We start from the raw sequence: 18722 nt of genomic DNA, 5'->3' as shown, positions 1-18722 counted from the left end.
TATATTGTCCTTTTGCTCGTTTGATGACTCTGTGGAGGTCATAGCGGGACTTATTGTACTTGTTCCTGTCCTTAGCCGTAGCCTCAGGGTTTTTTGCGGTAGCCCTATTCTTTTCAGTTTAGCGCCAACCTCAGTGTTAATCCAGGGCATTTGATTGGGGAAGCAGCAAACCATAACTGTGAAAACATTGAAGATGCATTTCCTTATGAAGCCGGTGACGGAGGTGGTTAGCTTGTTGATGTTATCAGCGGAGTACCGGAACATATTCCAGTCTGTAGCATCAACTCTGATTCTGGAGACCATTTTCTCAGAGCGAGTATGGATTTAATTTTCCTGCTTGGCTGTAGCCAAGTACAGTTTGTTAAGTGCCAGGTTGTTATTTTTCTAGTCCTTAGGGTGAATGTATACAACAGTCAAAATAACAGCAGAAATCTCGCTCAGGAGGCAAAAGGGTCAGCATTGGACCATCAGGTATTCCAAGACGAGTGAACAATGGGTTGAGACTTCTACCGTAGTCGAGTCAGCACACCAGTTGTTGTTTATGAAGAGGCTAACCTCTTCCCCCCCTCGATTTCCCAACTCCACTGTCCTGTCGGCACAGTAAATGGAGAACATTTGTCCGAGAGCCATGTTTCAGAGAAGCTGAGAATATTGCAGTTTTGAGAGTCCCGTTGCTAGCAAAGCAGCGATCGGAGGTAATCTATCTTATTATCTAGTAAAATGGAGGGAAGAGGTGGTTGGTTCTCCCTTCACCTTTATCTCGCCAGGATCCCCCTTCTCTTGCCTCTAATGTCAGCATTTCCTCTTCGGTAGCCTGAAAATTTTGTCAGATTTACAGAAGGAGCCCAGGGCAGATGAGTCGAGGTTAAAGCGGGAATTGAGATAGGTAACTGCCGATCAGCTGTTCAAAAGTTATAGTCGGTTGTAAGAAATGATAGCGGATACATTAAGAAAATTAAGTAAAAACAAATACAAAATTGCCATGTTAGGTCGGAGATCCAGTACGGCGCCGTCTTTTCAACTAGTGATGAGGGAAAAATGACTAAGGAGGAGCACCTCAAAGTGTGTCACCATGGCATCCATCAGCTCCTCACAGAAGGGAGGGTTGGCCTCGAAGGAGCCACTAGCCGGTGAGAAGTTCAGGAAGGGCCTTGGAGGCAAAGAGAATATTTTAGAACAGAGTCAAACTAGAAACCCATAGATTAACAAATTACTAAAAGTAAACGGCCCATGCCTCGGTGGTCTCTGTTAAGTTGAGATGAGTTAGACCGGTGTTTCTCAATCCTTTTTTTGTGTCAGGAACTGGTATGCTATAGTGTCAGGGACCTTATATTGAAACAAGCATTGTAAATCTGACCGAATTAGACTCTCTGGGAATGTTCAGCAACATGCCACGGACCGGTGCAGGACCATGGACTGGAGGTTGAGAAACACTGGCGTAGACCACACATAATTATGTATTGTTTGTGATGAGAGGTAAACCTAAATCTACCCCCTGGACCCAAAGAAGCCATCGGTGTCAGGGAAAGCCGAGCAGAACTGCTTGAAGTAGGAGTTGAGCGGCGAGGCGAAACACTCAAAGCTCACCCCAAACTGTTTGTTGAGTACTTCGAAGACAGGCACAGGGAGGGCCCCCTGTAAGCCCATCCCCTCATTCACCCCAGCACCAAACATCACCTGAACAAAAAACAGTGACATCATCAGCACAATAAACGATGACATCAGCACAACAAACATCAGATGTAGCCAGACAGAAAAGATGCAGAGGAAAGAGCAACAAGAAGTTGAAGGGGATGGTGGACTATAAGAGCTTTGCCTCCCAACAGATTCATAACAATGTTACTACTTTGGCAGTGAAAACAGAGGATAAGACAAAGAAAAATAGAAAGAGGCGTCATAGAAAGAGGGGGGAGTCCGATTTACCTGGTATCTCTTGATAAGGCACCATATTTGTGACAGGAACTTTTCGAACCTGGGATCATCGATGCAGCTGTATCGGTATAAGAGCTCCTGGATAGACAGGTGAGTAATTAAGCAGAGATGCTTTTATTATTACTGTTATTACTGCTTTTTATTATTACTATTATTACTTTCATTATTACTGATGATAGGATGACAAACTGTATCTTGGAAAGTCTACACATTCTAGTTATCAGATTCACATGTAATTGTTGTGCAATTTAATTGTTTAAATATAAAACTATTTGTGAAAAGATTAAATATAATTGTAGCTTCTATATGAGAGAATTATTTTCATAAGTGAACTATGCTCACTCAGTGGCCCCACCCAAGTGAAACGACATTGGTTGTGAACTATGAAACACGCCCTTCTCTCCACCACCACAAAAGCCCATTGACGAAAGTCAACCTTGTGTTCCCGATGACGTGAGGACTGCTGTCCATACGTTTAAAAGGGCTAATATCAACTACAGAACTAAGCCAACCTCAGTGTGAGCTCTGGTTGCGAATGGTTGACTGACTACAACCTAACGAAATTAACATTGTGTTCCCGGTGACGTGAGAACTGATGTCCATACATTTAGATTGGAGAATTTCAACTTGGAGGTGACAATCGACACGCTGGAAGGATGAATTTCGACGATACCAGCCAGAATATAGCATAAGCTTATAGAATGGCAACTTGGTATGGACTTTGAACTCTTATTCACTAAGGAAGTGATACATCCTAGACGTTTACAGCTGCTGCTAACTCGACGTGGGCTAGGAAAGACGGACAATCTCTTCAGAAAGACAGGGTACCACAACGTTATTACAACGTACCTGTTCTACGACGAGAAATATTCTTCAAAGGACCAGGGAGATCTCTGCTGGGCAACCCAGCCTTCCATCTACAACCAATCTATCGAAGCACAGCTCAGAGTAAACATTTCTTGCAATTTCCTTTTCCAAATGGCCGGTTATTTAGAATGCATAAGATTCTGTATTTACGATAGCATAGCGTCATAGGGTCCGATAGAGACCCAATCCTTTTGTTCCTTAGTCTTCCCGCGCTTTCATTCAAACCCAGTTCCGCTAGGAACGTTTTCCTCTATGACGTAATCAATGTATGATTCATCCTGTGTATATGTTATTCTGTGTGATTATTTAGGTATTTAGTAAATAAATAATTAAACCAAATGTTATATTGTTGATTCAACTTGTTAGCCAAGGTTCGTGAAGATAACCAAGAATTTTATGGCATTCAGATGAGACTGAAAAAGGTGACGATTAATAATTGATATAAAAGATTCTTTAAGAGTTTATTTAAGACGTCTTTAAGAGTTTATTCGGAAGACAATATAAACATTATTCCGTGGTGCCCCGACTTTCTAGTTAATTACATTTATATGATTAGTTCATTCAGGTAATATTAATAAGATAAACTATTTTATAAACTAGCATGTCATATCACTTAATCCGGCATGGCAAAGACACGACAAACTGATGCACATTAACATTATACATTTATCCTTAAACTTTTTTGACCATATTGCCCAGCTCTACCCACTACACAGAACCGATTTCATGTAATATAGTTATTACATTCAGGGGCACAATCAATGACACCCCATTGCACCAACATATATTGGTATTTATAATACTATACTACACATAATATCACTGCAACAACATATTCCTCACCAGCTTGGCGAAGTAGACGCGGTTGACCTTGACCATCTCTCCCTTGTAGCGTAGGCAGGAGATGTCATTCTCAAAGTGCAGCTCAACGCGGGGCTGGTTTGGTGAGGGCAGGGCCAGCCGGACGGGGTAGCAGTATACCAGCCTGTCCTGCACCTCGGCTGCCTCTGGGCCTGAAAAGGGAGGGGGAAAAAAGGGGTAACCGTAAAACAAAAGTAAGAAAAACAACATATGGCTTTAATTGGGGGGATAATTAAAAATACATTTTGGATATTCAAGTAACGAAATTTGTTGGGCACAGATATAGAATGACAAGAACAGACATTCCCATTCAGAGTCAATATATATTTCTATGTTTGAGCACCAAAAATAAAGACGAGGTAGCATTGCCTTTAAAATGTTTAACTTGGGTCAAACGTTTCAGGTAGCCTTCCACAAGCTTCCCACAATAAATTGGGTGAATTTTGGCCCATTCCTCCTGACAGAGCTGGTGTAACTGAGTCAGGTTTGTGGGCTTCCTTGCTCTCACACGCTTTTTCAGTTCTGCACACAAATATTCTATATGATTGAGGTCAGGGCTTTGTGATGACCACTCCCATACCTTGACTTTGTTGTCCTTAAGCCATTTTGCCACAACTTTGAAAGTATGCTTGGGGTCATTGTCCATGTGGAAGACACATTTGCGACCAAGCCTTAACTTCCTGACTGATGTTTTGAGATGTTGCTTCAATATGTCCATATAATGTTCCTTCCTCGTGTCATCTATTTTGTGTAGTGCACCAGTCCCTTCTGCAGCAAAGCACCCCCACAACATGATGCTGTCACCCCCGTGCTTCACATCATTCACGTCATTATAGCCAAACAGTGATATTTTTGTTTCATCCGCCCAGAGAACATTTCTCCAAAAAGTTCAATCTTTGTCCCCATGTGCAGTTGCAAACCGTAGTCTGGCTTTTATATGGCGGTCTTGGAGCAGTGACTTCTTCCTTGCTGAGCGGCCATTCAGGTTATGTCGATATAGGACTCATTTTACTCTGGATATAGATACTTTTGTTTCCTCCAGCATCTTCACAAGGTCCTTTGCTGTTGTTCTTGGATTCATTTGCACTTTTTGCACAAGTACGTTCATCTCCAGGAGACAGAACATGTCTTCTTCCTGAGCGGTATGACGGCTGTGTGGTCCCATGGTGTTTATACTTGCGTACTATTATTTGTACAGATGAACGTGGTACCTTCAGGCGTTTGGAAATTGGTCCTAAGGATGAACCAGACTTGTGGAGGTCTACAATTTTTTTCTGAGGTCTTGGCTGATTTCTTTTGATTTTCGCATGATGTCAAGCAAAGAGGCACTGAGTTTGAAGGTAGGCCTTGAAATACATCCACAGGTACACCTTCAATTGACTCAAATTAGGTAAATTAGCCTATCAGAAGCTTCTAAAGCCATTACATCATTTTCTGGAATTTTCCAAGCAGTTTAAAAGCACAGTCAACTTAGTGTATTTAAACTTCTGACCCACTGGAATTTTGATCCAGTGAATTATAAGTGAAATAATCTGTCTAAACAATTGCTGGAAAAATTACTTGTGTCATGCAAAGTAGATGTCCTAACCGACTTGCTAAAACTATGGTTTGTTAACAAGAAATTTGTGGAGTGGTTGAAAAACAAGTTAACGACTCCAACCTAAGTGTATGTAAACTTCCGACTTCAACTGTATCTAGATACAGTGCCTTCGTCAAGTATTAAGACCCCTTGACCTTACATTTTATTTTATTCAGCAATAGACACACAATACCCCATAATAACGAAGCAAAAACAGGTTGACATTTTTGCAAATGCATTAAAAATAAAAAACTGAAAAACCTTATTTACACAAGTATTCAGACCCTTTGCTATGAGACTCGAAATTGAACTCAGGTGCATCTTGGTTTCCATTGATCATCCTTGAGATGTTTCTACAACTTGGAGTCCACCTGTGGACATGATTTGGAAAGGCACACACCTGTCTATATAAGGTCTCATCGTTGTAACTTTCTGAAGGCACTGTAAATGGGCTCAGACACGGTATGTTTTAGATTGAAACGATGCGATTCTGTGCGATGCGATTCAATGCACTAACATTTGTTGCATTAACACATACGTTTTCTACTCAAAATTTAAATCTGCTGGTGATGGAGCTCATGAGCTGGGACTCTTTGAGCTGGATCTGTCTGAGCTGACTTCTGTGTGGGTGTGTTGTGTTCTGTGTTCTGTCAGTTTATCCATTCCACGGTCTGAACTTTAGTGGCAGGTGCTAGGAGAAGTGGTTAGGGTGAGAAATGGAACCGAGCCTGTGTCCCATACCAACACACGCCACTCCCTTGGACCTCCGTGTAGTCTTGCTTTGTATGATTTTGTTTTTGCTTCCTCATTTGCCTAGTTGACACCCACCTTGTATGTATTTTGTTTTTGCTTCCTCATTTGCCTAGTTGACACCCACCTTGTATGTATTGTGTTTGACTTATTTTATCAAATAATTACAAACCATGTCCTATTATTACACGATTAAATTAAACATATAACAATTAATTAAGTGGTAATCTGGGGCACCACGGAAAAAGTTGTTAGTATTGAACCCTTTTTCCAATTTTCGCCTAAAATGAAATACCCAAATCTAACTGCCTGTAGCTCTGGACCTGAAGCAAGGATATGCATATTCTTGACACCATTTGAAAGGAAAGGAAAGTTTGTAGAAATGTCTAGTCTACTGATATTGCCTGGGGTTGTTCAGCATGCAAAATTAATGACTGTCAATGCATTTCGATACTGAAGGAGAGGAGGTATCAGTTTTCAGAAAAGATTAAATGTATTTTCGGGAAGGTAAAAAAAATGGAAAATGAACAAAAAAATGTAGAGAACAGGCGATTCGTAATGTTTGAATCTTTTTTCTGACAGGCGAATACTATATTTGGATCAGTTTGGGGTCCGCGGACCAATGCACTTGTATAAGTGAATCGTTACAAAGCTATAGATTATACTTTCATATTCACCCCCTGCGTTGTTTTTTATATCATGTCACAGAGACCGTGGTTGGGGCTAAATGGATGGCGTCTAGCCTAGTGTGCAGAGTCTAAGGCGATTTAGCTAGCAAGCACGTCTCACCCGTGATGTTGCAGTCCTTCAGCAGGGTCTGGTGGGCCTGGCGAATACGTCACACGTACTCTACTGAGATGTGGTAGATCTTTGTACAAATTCCCTCCACGGAGTCTTTGGCTACTGCCGTTACATGGGGACCACACTGTTTCCGCAAGTGCTCCAGACGATCCTGAGGGAAAAACTAGTTTTAGGATCTGCTTTTCAACAGATACATGTCAGTGTACCTTCCATTGAGGTGAATTTATACAGCAATGGAAATATTTTTTTGCCACAAACATACAGTTCGCCACACTTCTAAACCACACAATCTACTACTCAACTATACACACGCACACAAACTCTACTCCTTGACCACACACATACACACATATACCATGTAGTCTTCTTTACTGGCTGAGTGGTCTCTCCGTAGCCAGTTCATGGTGTCCTCCGCATTCCATTTCACAACCTTCCGGATGTCTGGTGTGGCGTTTCTAACAGGACATAAAACACACCGGTCATTCTCCAAGCAAGACAAAGCATTTCAAACAAAAGAGACACTCAACTAGCCCAATCAATCTTCCATTTAAATGCTTTTTTTTCCTCTTCAGTTTTTCTCCAATCTATCCAAGCTGCCACTCAGTCAAGACAGTTGGGGAAAGAGAAAGGACGGTTTTGGTTTAGCATTCAAGTGCAAACCCAGAAGCTGCGGGTTTCTGCTTCAGGTCTATAAAAGCTTTCTATGTAGGATGCCGAAATACTGAGACATTGTGTTGCTTTTCATGTTATAAGCTGAATCTAGCAGTCAAAGCGGTGGTTTAAAAAAAATGCTGAGCCATCACTTGAGTTATATAACTTATCGGCTATATAGAGTACATTCTAAATTGTCATGGTGCTTTATGTAGCGGTGTGCCAGAAAATATTAGTGGCTCAAATTCTTTAAGACAGCTTCTATAATGTCATACTTGGGAGCGACATCAAAGAATATCAGGCCATATAAAAAGGGAATTTGTAAAATTAATTCTAGTGTGCCAGAAACACCTACCTCGAGTCAATCATTTTCTTGGCAGCTTCAGCGTATTTGAATAAGAGCTTTCGGGCCTCCTCTTTGTACTTGATGCGGGACAACCTGGCATAAGAAATGACAAAATAGTAGTAAATGAAAAAGTGTTGAGAGGAGACACTGTTGTCTAAATTAACCATAAATTGAACGAATTGCCAAGACAACATTTCAATGTATTGACATTTCACATGCAACAAAATTGCATCAGACTGACGCACTCATTTTTCACTAGCTCCTCCTGTCTGCAACATCAGACAACTTAATTTACTGTTTTGAATCAAGCCATACAGACATTAATTAAAGAATATAGTATAATTGGTATGTACAGGTCTTCGTTAAATATTATATTTGACATCTTTCAAATACTTTCAGCGTTTGATTGAGCCAGCATGGTGTGTCCGATGGGCGGGGTTTGCAGTTGTGGGTCTATTCCATTGGTTCCTTTGCGCCAGGAAAGATGAATCAAGCACAGATTTGAAGCCAGGACGGGTACAGATTCCCTTTCCCACTGACCTGATGGGGATGTCGTTCATGACCTCTCTGAACATTGTCCGGGAGATGATGGGGACACAATCGCTGGGCAATAGGGGGTCAGGCCCTTTGTCCAGTACCTTGCGCTCCAGCAGCCAGCGGTTGAAAGACTCCCGTGGGGGCTCGATACCTATTAGAGGGGGGAAAGGCCATTTATCATCAAGGTTGACGTCAGCCGAGTATAGGAACACCGGAGTTGTGTTCACCAGGACATAAATTAGGGAAAACATTTGAATCCATTTCACAACGTAAAATGAAATGAGCGTTGCTTATTAGAAAAGTTCAGCAAGGCCCTCCATTTCAGTCCATTGTCTTCTGTTTGGTGCCTAATTATTATTATTATTATGACCCTGGGCTGAGGTAACATTTTGCTCACCCTATGGCACTCCAGGACCAGGGGTTGTGAGTGACAACAATGGTTTAACAAAATGCTGAGCGTTGTATAATTATTTTTTTATTTTTTAAAGTGGACACCTCAGAACTGTTTTCAGACAGACATCTCAAGCTCATCTAGAAAGCAAACATCTGACAGCATAATGGGGAGGCACCTTGAAAAGTAAGTCATTAAAAAGGTAAGAAAAGCAATAATTTTAATTTAAAGCTAAGTTTGACTTGACAACGCCAGTTGTGTGGGTAATTCACCTTCTCGTTGGTAGCAGAGCTCTTGGTAGTGCTGCCGTAGCTTGGTGGTGAGCTGGGCGCGTTGGAGCTCAATCTCCGGGTGGGGAGGTAGATGGTTGGCGGGGGCTCGCTCTCTGATCACTGCGTTAGTCTGAATGTCCAGGTCCCAGTATATTCTAAAATAGCAACAATGACAGACATACTCAGTATTCATATCCCAAAATAAATAAATTAACTCACAACAAATTTCAATAGAAAGTTGACAAAAAAAGATATGATCTTGCTTACTACCATGGAAAGATAAATAACTGTCTATTTGTAGAAAAATCACCCTGATTAATTATTTAGTCATATGCCAGTTTACCCATTTTATGGCCCTGCCTTCGCCAAATGATTTGTTTCTAAAATGATATGAGCAAAAATACATTTTCCTTTATTAAGAACGGCAAGCCAGACAAAATTAAACGTGCTAATTTATATAATGAATATGAGTTTGGTGGGCAGAAATGATTAAATATTCAAGCATTAAACCTCTCACTAAAAGCATCAGTTATACAAAATATATACTTAAACTCAAACTAGTTCTCCAGTAGATTAGTAAGAACCCATTGTTCAAAAATGTCCTTTTCAAACCATTTTCAAAAAAATAATAATAAAAAAGCAAAAAACAAGCCATAACAAAGCTGGTTGCAATTCCAGTTTCATCCCCGAGAAAAGACAGAACAAATATTAAGGTTAAACTCAAACATACAAATTGATAAAAACATATATATATATATATATATATATATATATATATATATATATATATATATATATATATATATCTTTCTGGAATGTTTTTTTAAACAAATATTTGGTTAAATTATATTATGAATAGGAAAGGCGGAGTTGTCACGTGTAGTTAAAAATATATGGAAATGTTTGCTCTATCCGAAATTACAACTGACTGACTGCAGCCTTTTTATTTGATTTTTTTTAATTTAATTTCACCTTTTTTAACCAGGTAGGCTAGTTGAGAACAAGTTATTATTTGCAACTGCGACCTGGCCAAGACAAAGCAAAGCAGTGTGACACAGACAACAACACAGTTACACATGGAGTAAACAATAAACAAGCCAGTAACACAATAAACAAGTCAATGACACAGTAGAAAAAAAGAAAGTCTATATACAGTGTGTGCAAAAGGCATGAGGAGGTAGGCAATAAATAGGCTATAGGAGCAAATAATTACAATTTAGCAGATCAACACTGGAGTAAATGAGCAGATGATGATGTGCAAGTAGAGATACCGGTGTGCAAAAGAGCAGAAAAGTAAATCAAATAAAAACAGTATGGGGATGAGGTAGATAGATTGGGTGGGCTATTTCAGATGGACTATGTACAGCTGCAGTGATTGGTTAGCTGCTCAGATAGTTGATGTTTACAGTTGGCGAGGGAAATAAAATTCTCCAACTTCAGCGACTTTTACAATTCGTTCCAGTCACTGGCAGCAGAGAACTGGAAGGAAAGGCGGCCAAATAAGGTGTTGGCTTTGGGGGTGACCAGTGAGATATACCTGCTGGAACGTGTGCTACGGGTGGGTGTTGTTCTCGTGACCAGTGAACTGAGATAAGGCAGAGCTTTACCTAGCATATACTTCTAGATGACCTGGAGCCAGTGGGTCTGGCGACGAATATGTAGTGAGGGCCAGCCGACTAGTGCATACAGGTCGCAGTGGTGGGTGGTATACGGTGATTTGGTAAAACGGATGGCACTGTGATAGACTGCATCCAGTTTGCTGAGTAGAGTGTTGGAAGCTATTTTGTAGATGACATCGCCGAAGTCGAGGATCGGTATAATAGTCCGTTTTACTAGGGTAAGTTTGGCAGTGTGAGTGAAGGAGGCTTTGTTGCGAAATAGAAAGCTGATTCTAGATTTGATTTTGGATTGGAGATGTTTAATATGAGTCTGGAAGGAGAGTTTACAGTCTAGCCAGACACCTAGGTATTTATAGTTGTCCACATATTCTAGGTCGGAACCGTCCAGGGTGGTGATGCTAGTCGGGCTGGCGGGTTGCGGGCAGCGAACGGTTGAAAAGCATGCATTTGGTTTTACTAGCGTTTAAGAGCAGTTGGGGGCCATGGAAGGAGTGTTGTATGGGATTGAAGCTCGTTTGAAGGTTAGTTAGCATAGTGTCCAAGGAAGGGCCAGAAGTATACAGAATGGTGTAGTCTGCGTAGAGGTGGATCAGGGAATTGCCCGCAGCAAGAGCGAAATCATTGATATATACAGAGAAAAGAGTCGGCCCGAGAATTGAACCCTGTGGTACACCCATAGAGACTGCCAAAGGTCCGGACAACATGCCCTCCAGTTTGACACACTGAAAACTGTCTGCAAAGTAGTTGGTGAACCAGGCGAGCCAGTCATTAGAAAAACCAAGGCTATTGAGTCTGCCGATAAGAATACTGTGATTGACAGATTCAAAGGCCTTGGCCAGGTCGATGAAGACGGCTGCACAGTACTGTCTTTTATTGATGACGGTTATGATATTGTTTTGTACCTTGAGCGTGGCTGAGATGCACCCGTGACCGGAAGCCGGATTGCACAGCGGAGAAGGTACCGTGGGATTCTAAAAGGTCAGTGATCTGTTTATTAACTTGGCTTTTGAAGACTTTAGATAGGCAGAGCAGGATGGATATAGGTCTGTAACAGTTTGGGTCTAGGGTGTCACCCCCTTTGAAGAGGGGGATGACTGCGGCAGCTTTCCAATATTTAGGGATCTTGGACGATACGAAAGAGAGTTTGAACAGGCTGGTAATAGGGGTTGCAACAATGGTGGTGGATAGTTTTAGAAAGAGAGGGTCCAGATTGCCTAGCCCAGATTGTCTGCAAAACCTGTACGGGTCCAGGTTTTGCAGCTCTTTCAGAACATCTGCTGTCTGGATATGGGTGAAGGAGAAGCTGGGGAGGGTTGGGCGAGTAGCTGCAGGGGGGGGGGGGTGGAACTGTTGGCCGGGGTTGGAGTAGCCAGGAGGAAGGCATGGCCAGCCGTTGAGAAATGCTTATTGAAATGTTCAATTATTGTGGATTTATCAGTGGTGACCATGTTACCTAGCCTCAGTGCAGTGGGCAGCTGGGAGGAGGTGCTCTTGTTCTCCATGGACTTTACAGTGTCCCAAAACTTTTTGGAGTTAGAGCTACAGTATGTGAATTTCTGCTTGAAAAAGCTAGCCTTTGCTTTCCTGACTGACTGTGTGTATTGGTTCCTGATTTCCCTGAACAGTTGCATATCGTGGGGACTATTCAATGCTATTGCAGTCCGCCACAGGATGTTCTTGTGCTGGTCAAGGGCAGTCAGGTCTGGAGTGAACCAAGGACTATATCTGTTCTTAGTTCTGCATTTTTGATCGGGGCATGCTTATCTAAGATGGTGAGGAAATTACTTTTCAAGAATGACCAGGCATCCTCGACTGACGGGATGAGGTCAATATCCTTCCAGAATACCAGGGCCAGGTCGATCAGAAAGGCCTGCTCGCAGAAGTGTTTTAGGGAGCGTTTGAAGAGCGTCTGCTAAATGACTTAAATGTAAATGTAAAATGTAAATGAGGGGTGGTCGTTTGACCGCGGACCCATAGAAGATACAGGCAATGAGGCAGTGATCACTGAGATCCTGATTGAAAACAACAGAGGTGTATTTGAAGGGCAAGTTGGTCAGGATAATGTCTATGAGGGTGCCCATGTTTACGGATTTAGCCTTACCTAACATATACATACAGTTGAAGTCGGAAGTTTACATACACCTTAGTCAAATACATTTTAACTCAGTGTTTCACAATTCCTGACATTTAATCTAGTAAAAATACCTTGTCATGGGTCAGTTAGGATCACCACTTTATTTTAAGAATGTGAAATGTCAGAATAATAGCAGAGAATTATTTATTTCAGTTTTATTTCTTTCATCACATTCCCTGTGGGTTAGAACCTTACATACACTCAAATCAGTATTTTGGTAACATTGCCTTTAAATTGTTTAACTTGGGTCAAACATTGTGGGTAGCCTTCCACAAGCTTCCCACAATAAGTTGTGACAGAACTGGCGTAACTGAGTCAGGTTTGTAGGCCTCCTTGCTCGCACACACTTTTTCAGTTCTGCCCACACATTTTTTATGGGATTGAGGTCAGGGCTTTGTGATGGCCAATCCAATACCTTGACTTTGTTGGCCTTAAGCCATTTTGACACAACGTAGGAAATATGTTTGGGGTCATTGTCCATTTGGAAGACCCATTTGCGACCAAGCTTTAACTTCCTGACTGATGTCTTTAAATGTTGCTTCAATATATCCACAATTTATCTTTCTTGTGATGCCATCTATTTTGTGAAGTGCACCAGTCCCTCCTGTGCAGTTGCAAACCATAGTCTGGGTTTTTTATGGCGGTTTTGGAGCAGTGTCTTCTTCCTTGCTGAGCAGCCTTTCAGGTTATGTTGATATAGGATTCGTTTTACTGTGGATATAGATACTTTTGTACCCGTTTCCTCCAGCATCTTCACATAGTCCTTTGCTGTTGTTCTGGGATTGATTTGCACTTTTCACACCAAAGTACGTTCATCTCTAGGAGACAGAACATGTCTTCTTCCTGAGCGGTATGACGGCTGCATGGTCCCATACTGTTTATACATGCATACTAATTTTTGTACAGATGAATGTGGTACCTTCAGTTCTTTTTCTGAGGTCTTGGCTGAATTATTTTGATTTTTCCCATGATGTCAAGCAAAGAGGCACTGAGTTTGAAGGTAGGCCTTGAAATACATTCACAGGTACACCTCCAATTGACTCAAATGATGTCAATTGGCCTATCAGAGGCTTCTAAAGCCATTACATAATTTGCTGGAATTTTCCAAGCTGTTTAAAGGCACAGTCAACTTAGTGTATGTAAACTTCTGACCCACTGGAATTGTGATAGTGAATTATAATTATGAAATATTCTGTCTGTAAACAATTGTTGGAAAAATTACTTGTGTCATGCACAAAGTAGATGTCCTAACCGACTTGCCAAAACCATAGTTTGTTAACAAGACATTTCTGGAGTTGTTGAAAAATGGGTTTTAATGCATCCAACCTCAGTGTATGTAAACTTCCGACTTAAACTGTACGTGTTAAGCAGATGTTATTGCGGGTGTAGTGAAATGCTTGTGTTTCTAGCGCCAACAGTGTAGTAATATCTAACAAAACACAATCTAAAGTAAAGGAATTAGAATATGTTAAATATATGAACGAGCAATGTCAGAGCAGCATAGACTAAGATTCAGTGGAATAGGATAGAATACAGTATAAACATATGAGATGAGTGATGCAAAGTATGTAAACATTATTAAAGTGACTATTTTTCCATTATTAAAGTGGCCAGTGCTTTCAAGTTCATGTACAGTGCCTTGCGAAAGTATTCGACCACTTTGAACTTTGCGACCTTTTGCCACATTTCAGGCTTCAAACATAAAGATATAAAACTGTATTTTTTTGTGAAGAATCAACAAGTGGGACACAATCATGAAGTGGAACGACATTTATTGGATATTTCAAACTTTTTTAACAAATCAAAAACTGAAAAATTGGGCGTGCAAAATTATTCAGCCCCCTTAAGTTAATACTTTGTAGCGCCACCTTTTGCTGCGATTACAGCTGTAAGTCGCTTGGGGTATGTCTCTATCAGTTTTGCACATCGAGAGACTGAAATTTTTTCCCATTCCTCCTTGCAAAACAGCTCAAGCTCAGTGAGCTTGGATGGAGAGCATTTGTGAACAGCAGTTTTCAGTTCTTTCCACAGATTCTCGTTTGGATTCAGGTCTGGACTTTGACTTGGCCATTCTAACACCTGGATATGTTTATTTTTGAAACATTCCATTGTAGATTTTGCTTTATGTTTTGGATCATTGTCTTGTTGGAAGACAAATCTCCATCCCAGTCTCAGGTCTTTTGCAGACTCCATCAGGTTTTCTTCCAGAATGGTCCTGTATTTGGCTCCATCCATCTTCCCATCAATTTTAACCATCATCCCTGTCCCTGCTGAAGAAAAGCAGGCCCAAAGCATGATGCTGCCACCACCATGTTTGACAGTGGGGATGGTGTGGTCAGGGTGATGAGCTGTGTTGCTTTTACGCCAAACATAACGTTTTGCATTGTTGCCAAAAAGTTCCATTTTGGTTTCATCTGACCAGAGCACCTTCTTCCACATGTTTGGTGTGTCTCCCAGGTGGCTTGTGGCAAACTTTAAACGACACTTTTATGGATATCTTTAAGAAATGGCTTTCTTCTTGCCACTCTTCCATAAAGGCCAGATTTGTGCAATATACGACTGATTGTTGTCCTATGGACAGAGTCTCCCACCTCAGCTGTAGATCTCTGCAGTTCATCCAGAGTGATCATGGGCCTCTTGGCTGCATCTCTGATCAGTCTTCTCCTTGTATGAGCTGAAAGTTTAGAGGGACGGCCAGGTCTTGGTAGATTTGCAGTAGTCTGATACTCCTTCCATTTCAATATTATCGCTTGCACAGTGCTCCTTGGGATGTTTAAAGCTTGGGAAATCTTTTTGTATCCAAATCCGGCTTTAAACTTCTTCACAACAGTATCTCGGACCTGCCTGGTGTGTTCCTTGTTCTTCATGATGCTCTCTGCGCTTTTAAAGGACCTCTGAGACTATCACAGTGCAGGTCCATATATACGGAGACTTGATTACACACAGCTGGATTGTATTTATCATCATTAGTCATTTAGGTCAACATTGGATCATTCAGAGATCCTCACTGAACTTCTGGAGAGGGTTTGCTGCACTGAAAGTAAAGGGGCTGAATAATTTTGCACGCCCAATTTTTCAGTTTTTGATTTGTTAAAAAAGTTTGAAATATCCAATAAATGTCGTTCCACTTCATGATTGTGTACCACTTGTTGTTGATTCTCCAACTTTTTTATTTTACCACTACAAAATAATAGTTTTATATCTTTATGTTTGAAGCCTGAAATGTGGCAAAAGGTCGCAAAGTTCAAGGGGGCCAAATACTTTCGCAAGGCACTGTATATAGGTCAGCAGCCTCTAATGTGCTATTTAACAGTCTGGCCTAGCGATAGACTGCAAACAGCTTCTCGGTCCCAGCTTTGATGCCCCTGTACTGACCTCACCTTCTGGATGATAGTGAGGTGAACAAGCAGCGGCTCAGGTGGTTGTTGTCCTTGATGATCTTTTTGTCTTTCCTGTGACATCGGGTGCTGTAGGTGTCCTGGAGGACAGGTAGTTTGTCCCCAATGATGCTTGGGCAGACCGCACAGGGTGACTCTGGAGAGTCCTGCGGTTGTGGGTGGTGCAGTTTCCGTACCAGGCGGTGATACAGCCCAACAGGATGCTCTCAACTGCATCTGTAAATGTTTGTGAGGGTTTTAGGTGACAAGCCAAATTTCTTCAGCCTCCTGTGGTTGAAGAGTCGCTGATGCGCTTTCTTCACCACACTGTCTGTGTGGGTGGACCATTTCAGTTTCTCAGTGTTGTGTACGCCGAGGAACTTAAAACTGTCCACCTTGTCCACTGCGGTCCCATCGATGTGTAAGGGGGGGTCCACAATCATCTCCTTTGTATGTTGACATTGAGTGAGAGGTTATTTTCCTGGCAACACACTCCCAGGGCCCTCACCTCCACCCTATAGGCGGTCTCGTCATTGTTGGTAATCAGGCCGGAGTACATGAGGGGGCTGAGCACGCATCCTTAAGGGGCCCCAGTGTTGAAGATCAGCAAAGTGGAGGTGTTTTTTATCCTACCTCACCACCTGGGGGCGGCCATTCAGGAAGTCCAGGACCCAGTTTCACAGGGCGGGGTTCAGACCCATGGACTCAAGCTTAATGATGAGCTTGGAGGGTACTATGGTGTTGAATGCTGAGCTTTTTTGCAAAGAACGTTTTAGATTCCGTCTCTCACAGTTGAAGTGTACCTATGATAAAAATTACAGACCTACATGCTTTGTAAGTAGGAAAACCTGCAAAATCGGATCGGCAGTGTATCAAATACTTGTTCTCCCCACTGTATATGAAAGATATGCTAGATGAAAATCTAGATACCGTCCAACCCTAATTGAAAGTATAGGAAGTGGGGTTTTTTCTCCACTGTGACCGGTAATCAGAGTTCAACCAACTTTTTTATTTTACCACTACATCACTGGCTACAGGTAGGCTTATTTGAAGTTCATGGTAATAGGCCTACCTACACATTGCAGCCTAGTCTAGTAAACATTGACCATCCCATTTTTCCCGGGACAGTTTTATTCCTATTTCAGGCTACCAAAAACGTAACTTTCTCAGGAAGATGTATCAATTAATTTAGGCCTAATCAAGAGCAACCATTGAATGTCATTAGGCACACTTTTTGGTGTTTTGTAACAGATGTCTATTTCCATTCATCAAATGGTACGAGTATACATGCATTGCACTGTTTTGATTATTTTGGAGTGGACGAACATGCACAGGTAGCCTACGCTTTGAAGCTATTTGTCTGACAATCAGATGAAAGCATCATGACTGGTGGTGTTCATGACACATTAAAAGGCAATTCATTTTTACTGTTAAATTAAATCTTTATTATTATGTCCGTAACAAATGTGTTATGTCACGGTGTAATTTGCACTCTGACTGTAGTGTACTATATGCTACACAAATATTTATAGAAACACAAGCAGATCAGCATATTATGCTATAGCAGTTGTGACATAACAGGTCTTCCTCAGGTAGCGTTCTACATAACATGACATAAAAGGCCCAGTTTTTCTTCCTGGTCCTGTAGTAAAAAGCATGGTCAATGGAGAATCACCATCGAAATAGCTTTTTAACCCAGGGCTACTAAACTTTGAGAAGTAGGTTAGCTTTTTTCGTCATTAATCTTGTTCTGGAGGGAGCTCTGCAGAGTGGTCACTGGCTGGCGCTGCCACAAAGTCATACAATCGGACTTTAAACCTAACCCTAATGCCTAAACTTAAATTAAAACAATAATGTTGGTTTTCATGAATTTTTACATTATAGCCAATTTTGACATAGCAGTTGGTCTATCAAGCGGGGAAAAACATTTTTTTTTCTGCCTTAAGGACAACACTCATCCCAATAAACGTCAACCTGCGTCCGAGAAACCGTACCAAAAACTGGCAAATGACCTGTTGGGATGAAGATCTGAGTCCATACACCATGGTAGTAGTCATTTTAATTTACATTTTTATCAGTTGAAATGGACATGGGGTGATGGGATGTCTACATTTCGATTCCAGTGACTGATGTGTGGCTGTACTCACATGGTGGGACGGTATAGGGCCGATGCCGGCTGACCTGGCTTGTCCTCTGTGCCTGTGGTAGAGTTCCACGTCTTTGCCCTGGGGGTAACGGGTGAGATGGGCACTGTGGGAGCTGTTGGGGTTACAGGTATACCAATCTCAATCTGTCAATGACACATTCACATATTGGATTAGAGTGACAGAGGAAATATTCCAATTTAAAAACAGTTTAAAACAATCTACAGAGACAAGGGGCACACCATATTAGTATGTTTAAACATTAATTTCCTGCTGTCAAATATAAGAGACAGCACAGTGTAGTCCAGTAGTTAACCTCTTGAAACTCTGGGGGCGCTATTTCATTTTTGGATGAAAAACGTGCCCGTTTTAAACAAGATATTTTGTCACAAAAAGATGCTCGACTATGCATATAATTGATAGCTTTGGAAAGAAAACACTCTGACGTTTCCAGAACTGCA

General features: G+C 41.5%; 1 protein-coding gene across 1 annotated transcript in view; it reads right to left on the bottom strand.

The window, feature by feature from the left end:
- The window catches only part of LOC135539554 (mRNA (2'-O-methyladenosine-N(6)-)-methyltransferase-like), a 48431-nt gene that overhangs the window by 18691 nt on the left and 11018 nt on the right, over positions 1-18722 (bottom strand). The window contains 10 exon segments of the mRNA XM_064965491.1: positions 1057-1150; positions 1493-1677; positions 1924-2010; positions 3643-3812; positions 6779-6941; positions 7146-7245; positions 7797-7880; positions 8328-8475; positions 8988-9142; positions 18265-18407. Coding sequence (XP_064821563.1) covers positions 1057-1150; positions 1493-1677; positions 1924-2010; positions 3643-3812; positions 6779-6941; positions 7146-7245; positions 7797-7880; positions 8328-8475; positions 8988-9142; positions 18265-18407 — 1329 coding nt within the window.

This window comes from Oncorhynchus masou, chromosome 5 (assembly GCF_036934945.1).
Source record: "Oncorhynchus masou masou isolate Uvic2021 chromosome 5, UVic_Omas_1.1, whole genome shotgun sequence".
NCBI classification, from domain to species: domain Eukaryota; kingdom Metazoa; phylum Chordata; class Actinopteri; order Salmoniformes; family Salmonidae; genus Oncorhynchus; species Oncorhynchus masou.
The sequence above is the reverse complement of the archived record's forward strand: the minus strand, read 5'-3'. Positions and strand labels throughout refer to the sequence as shown.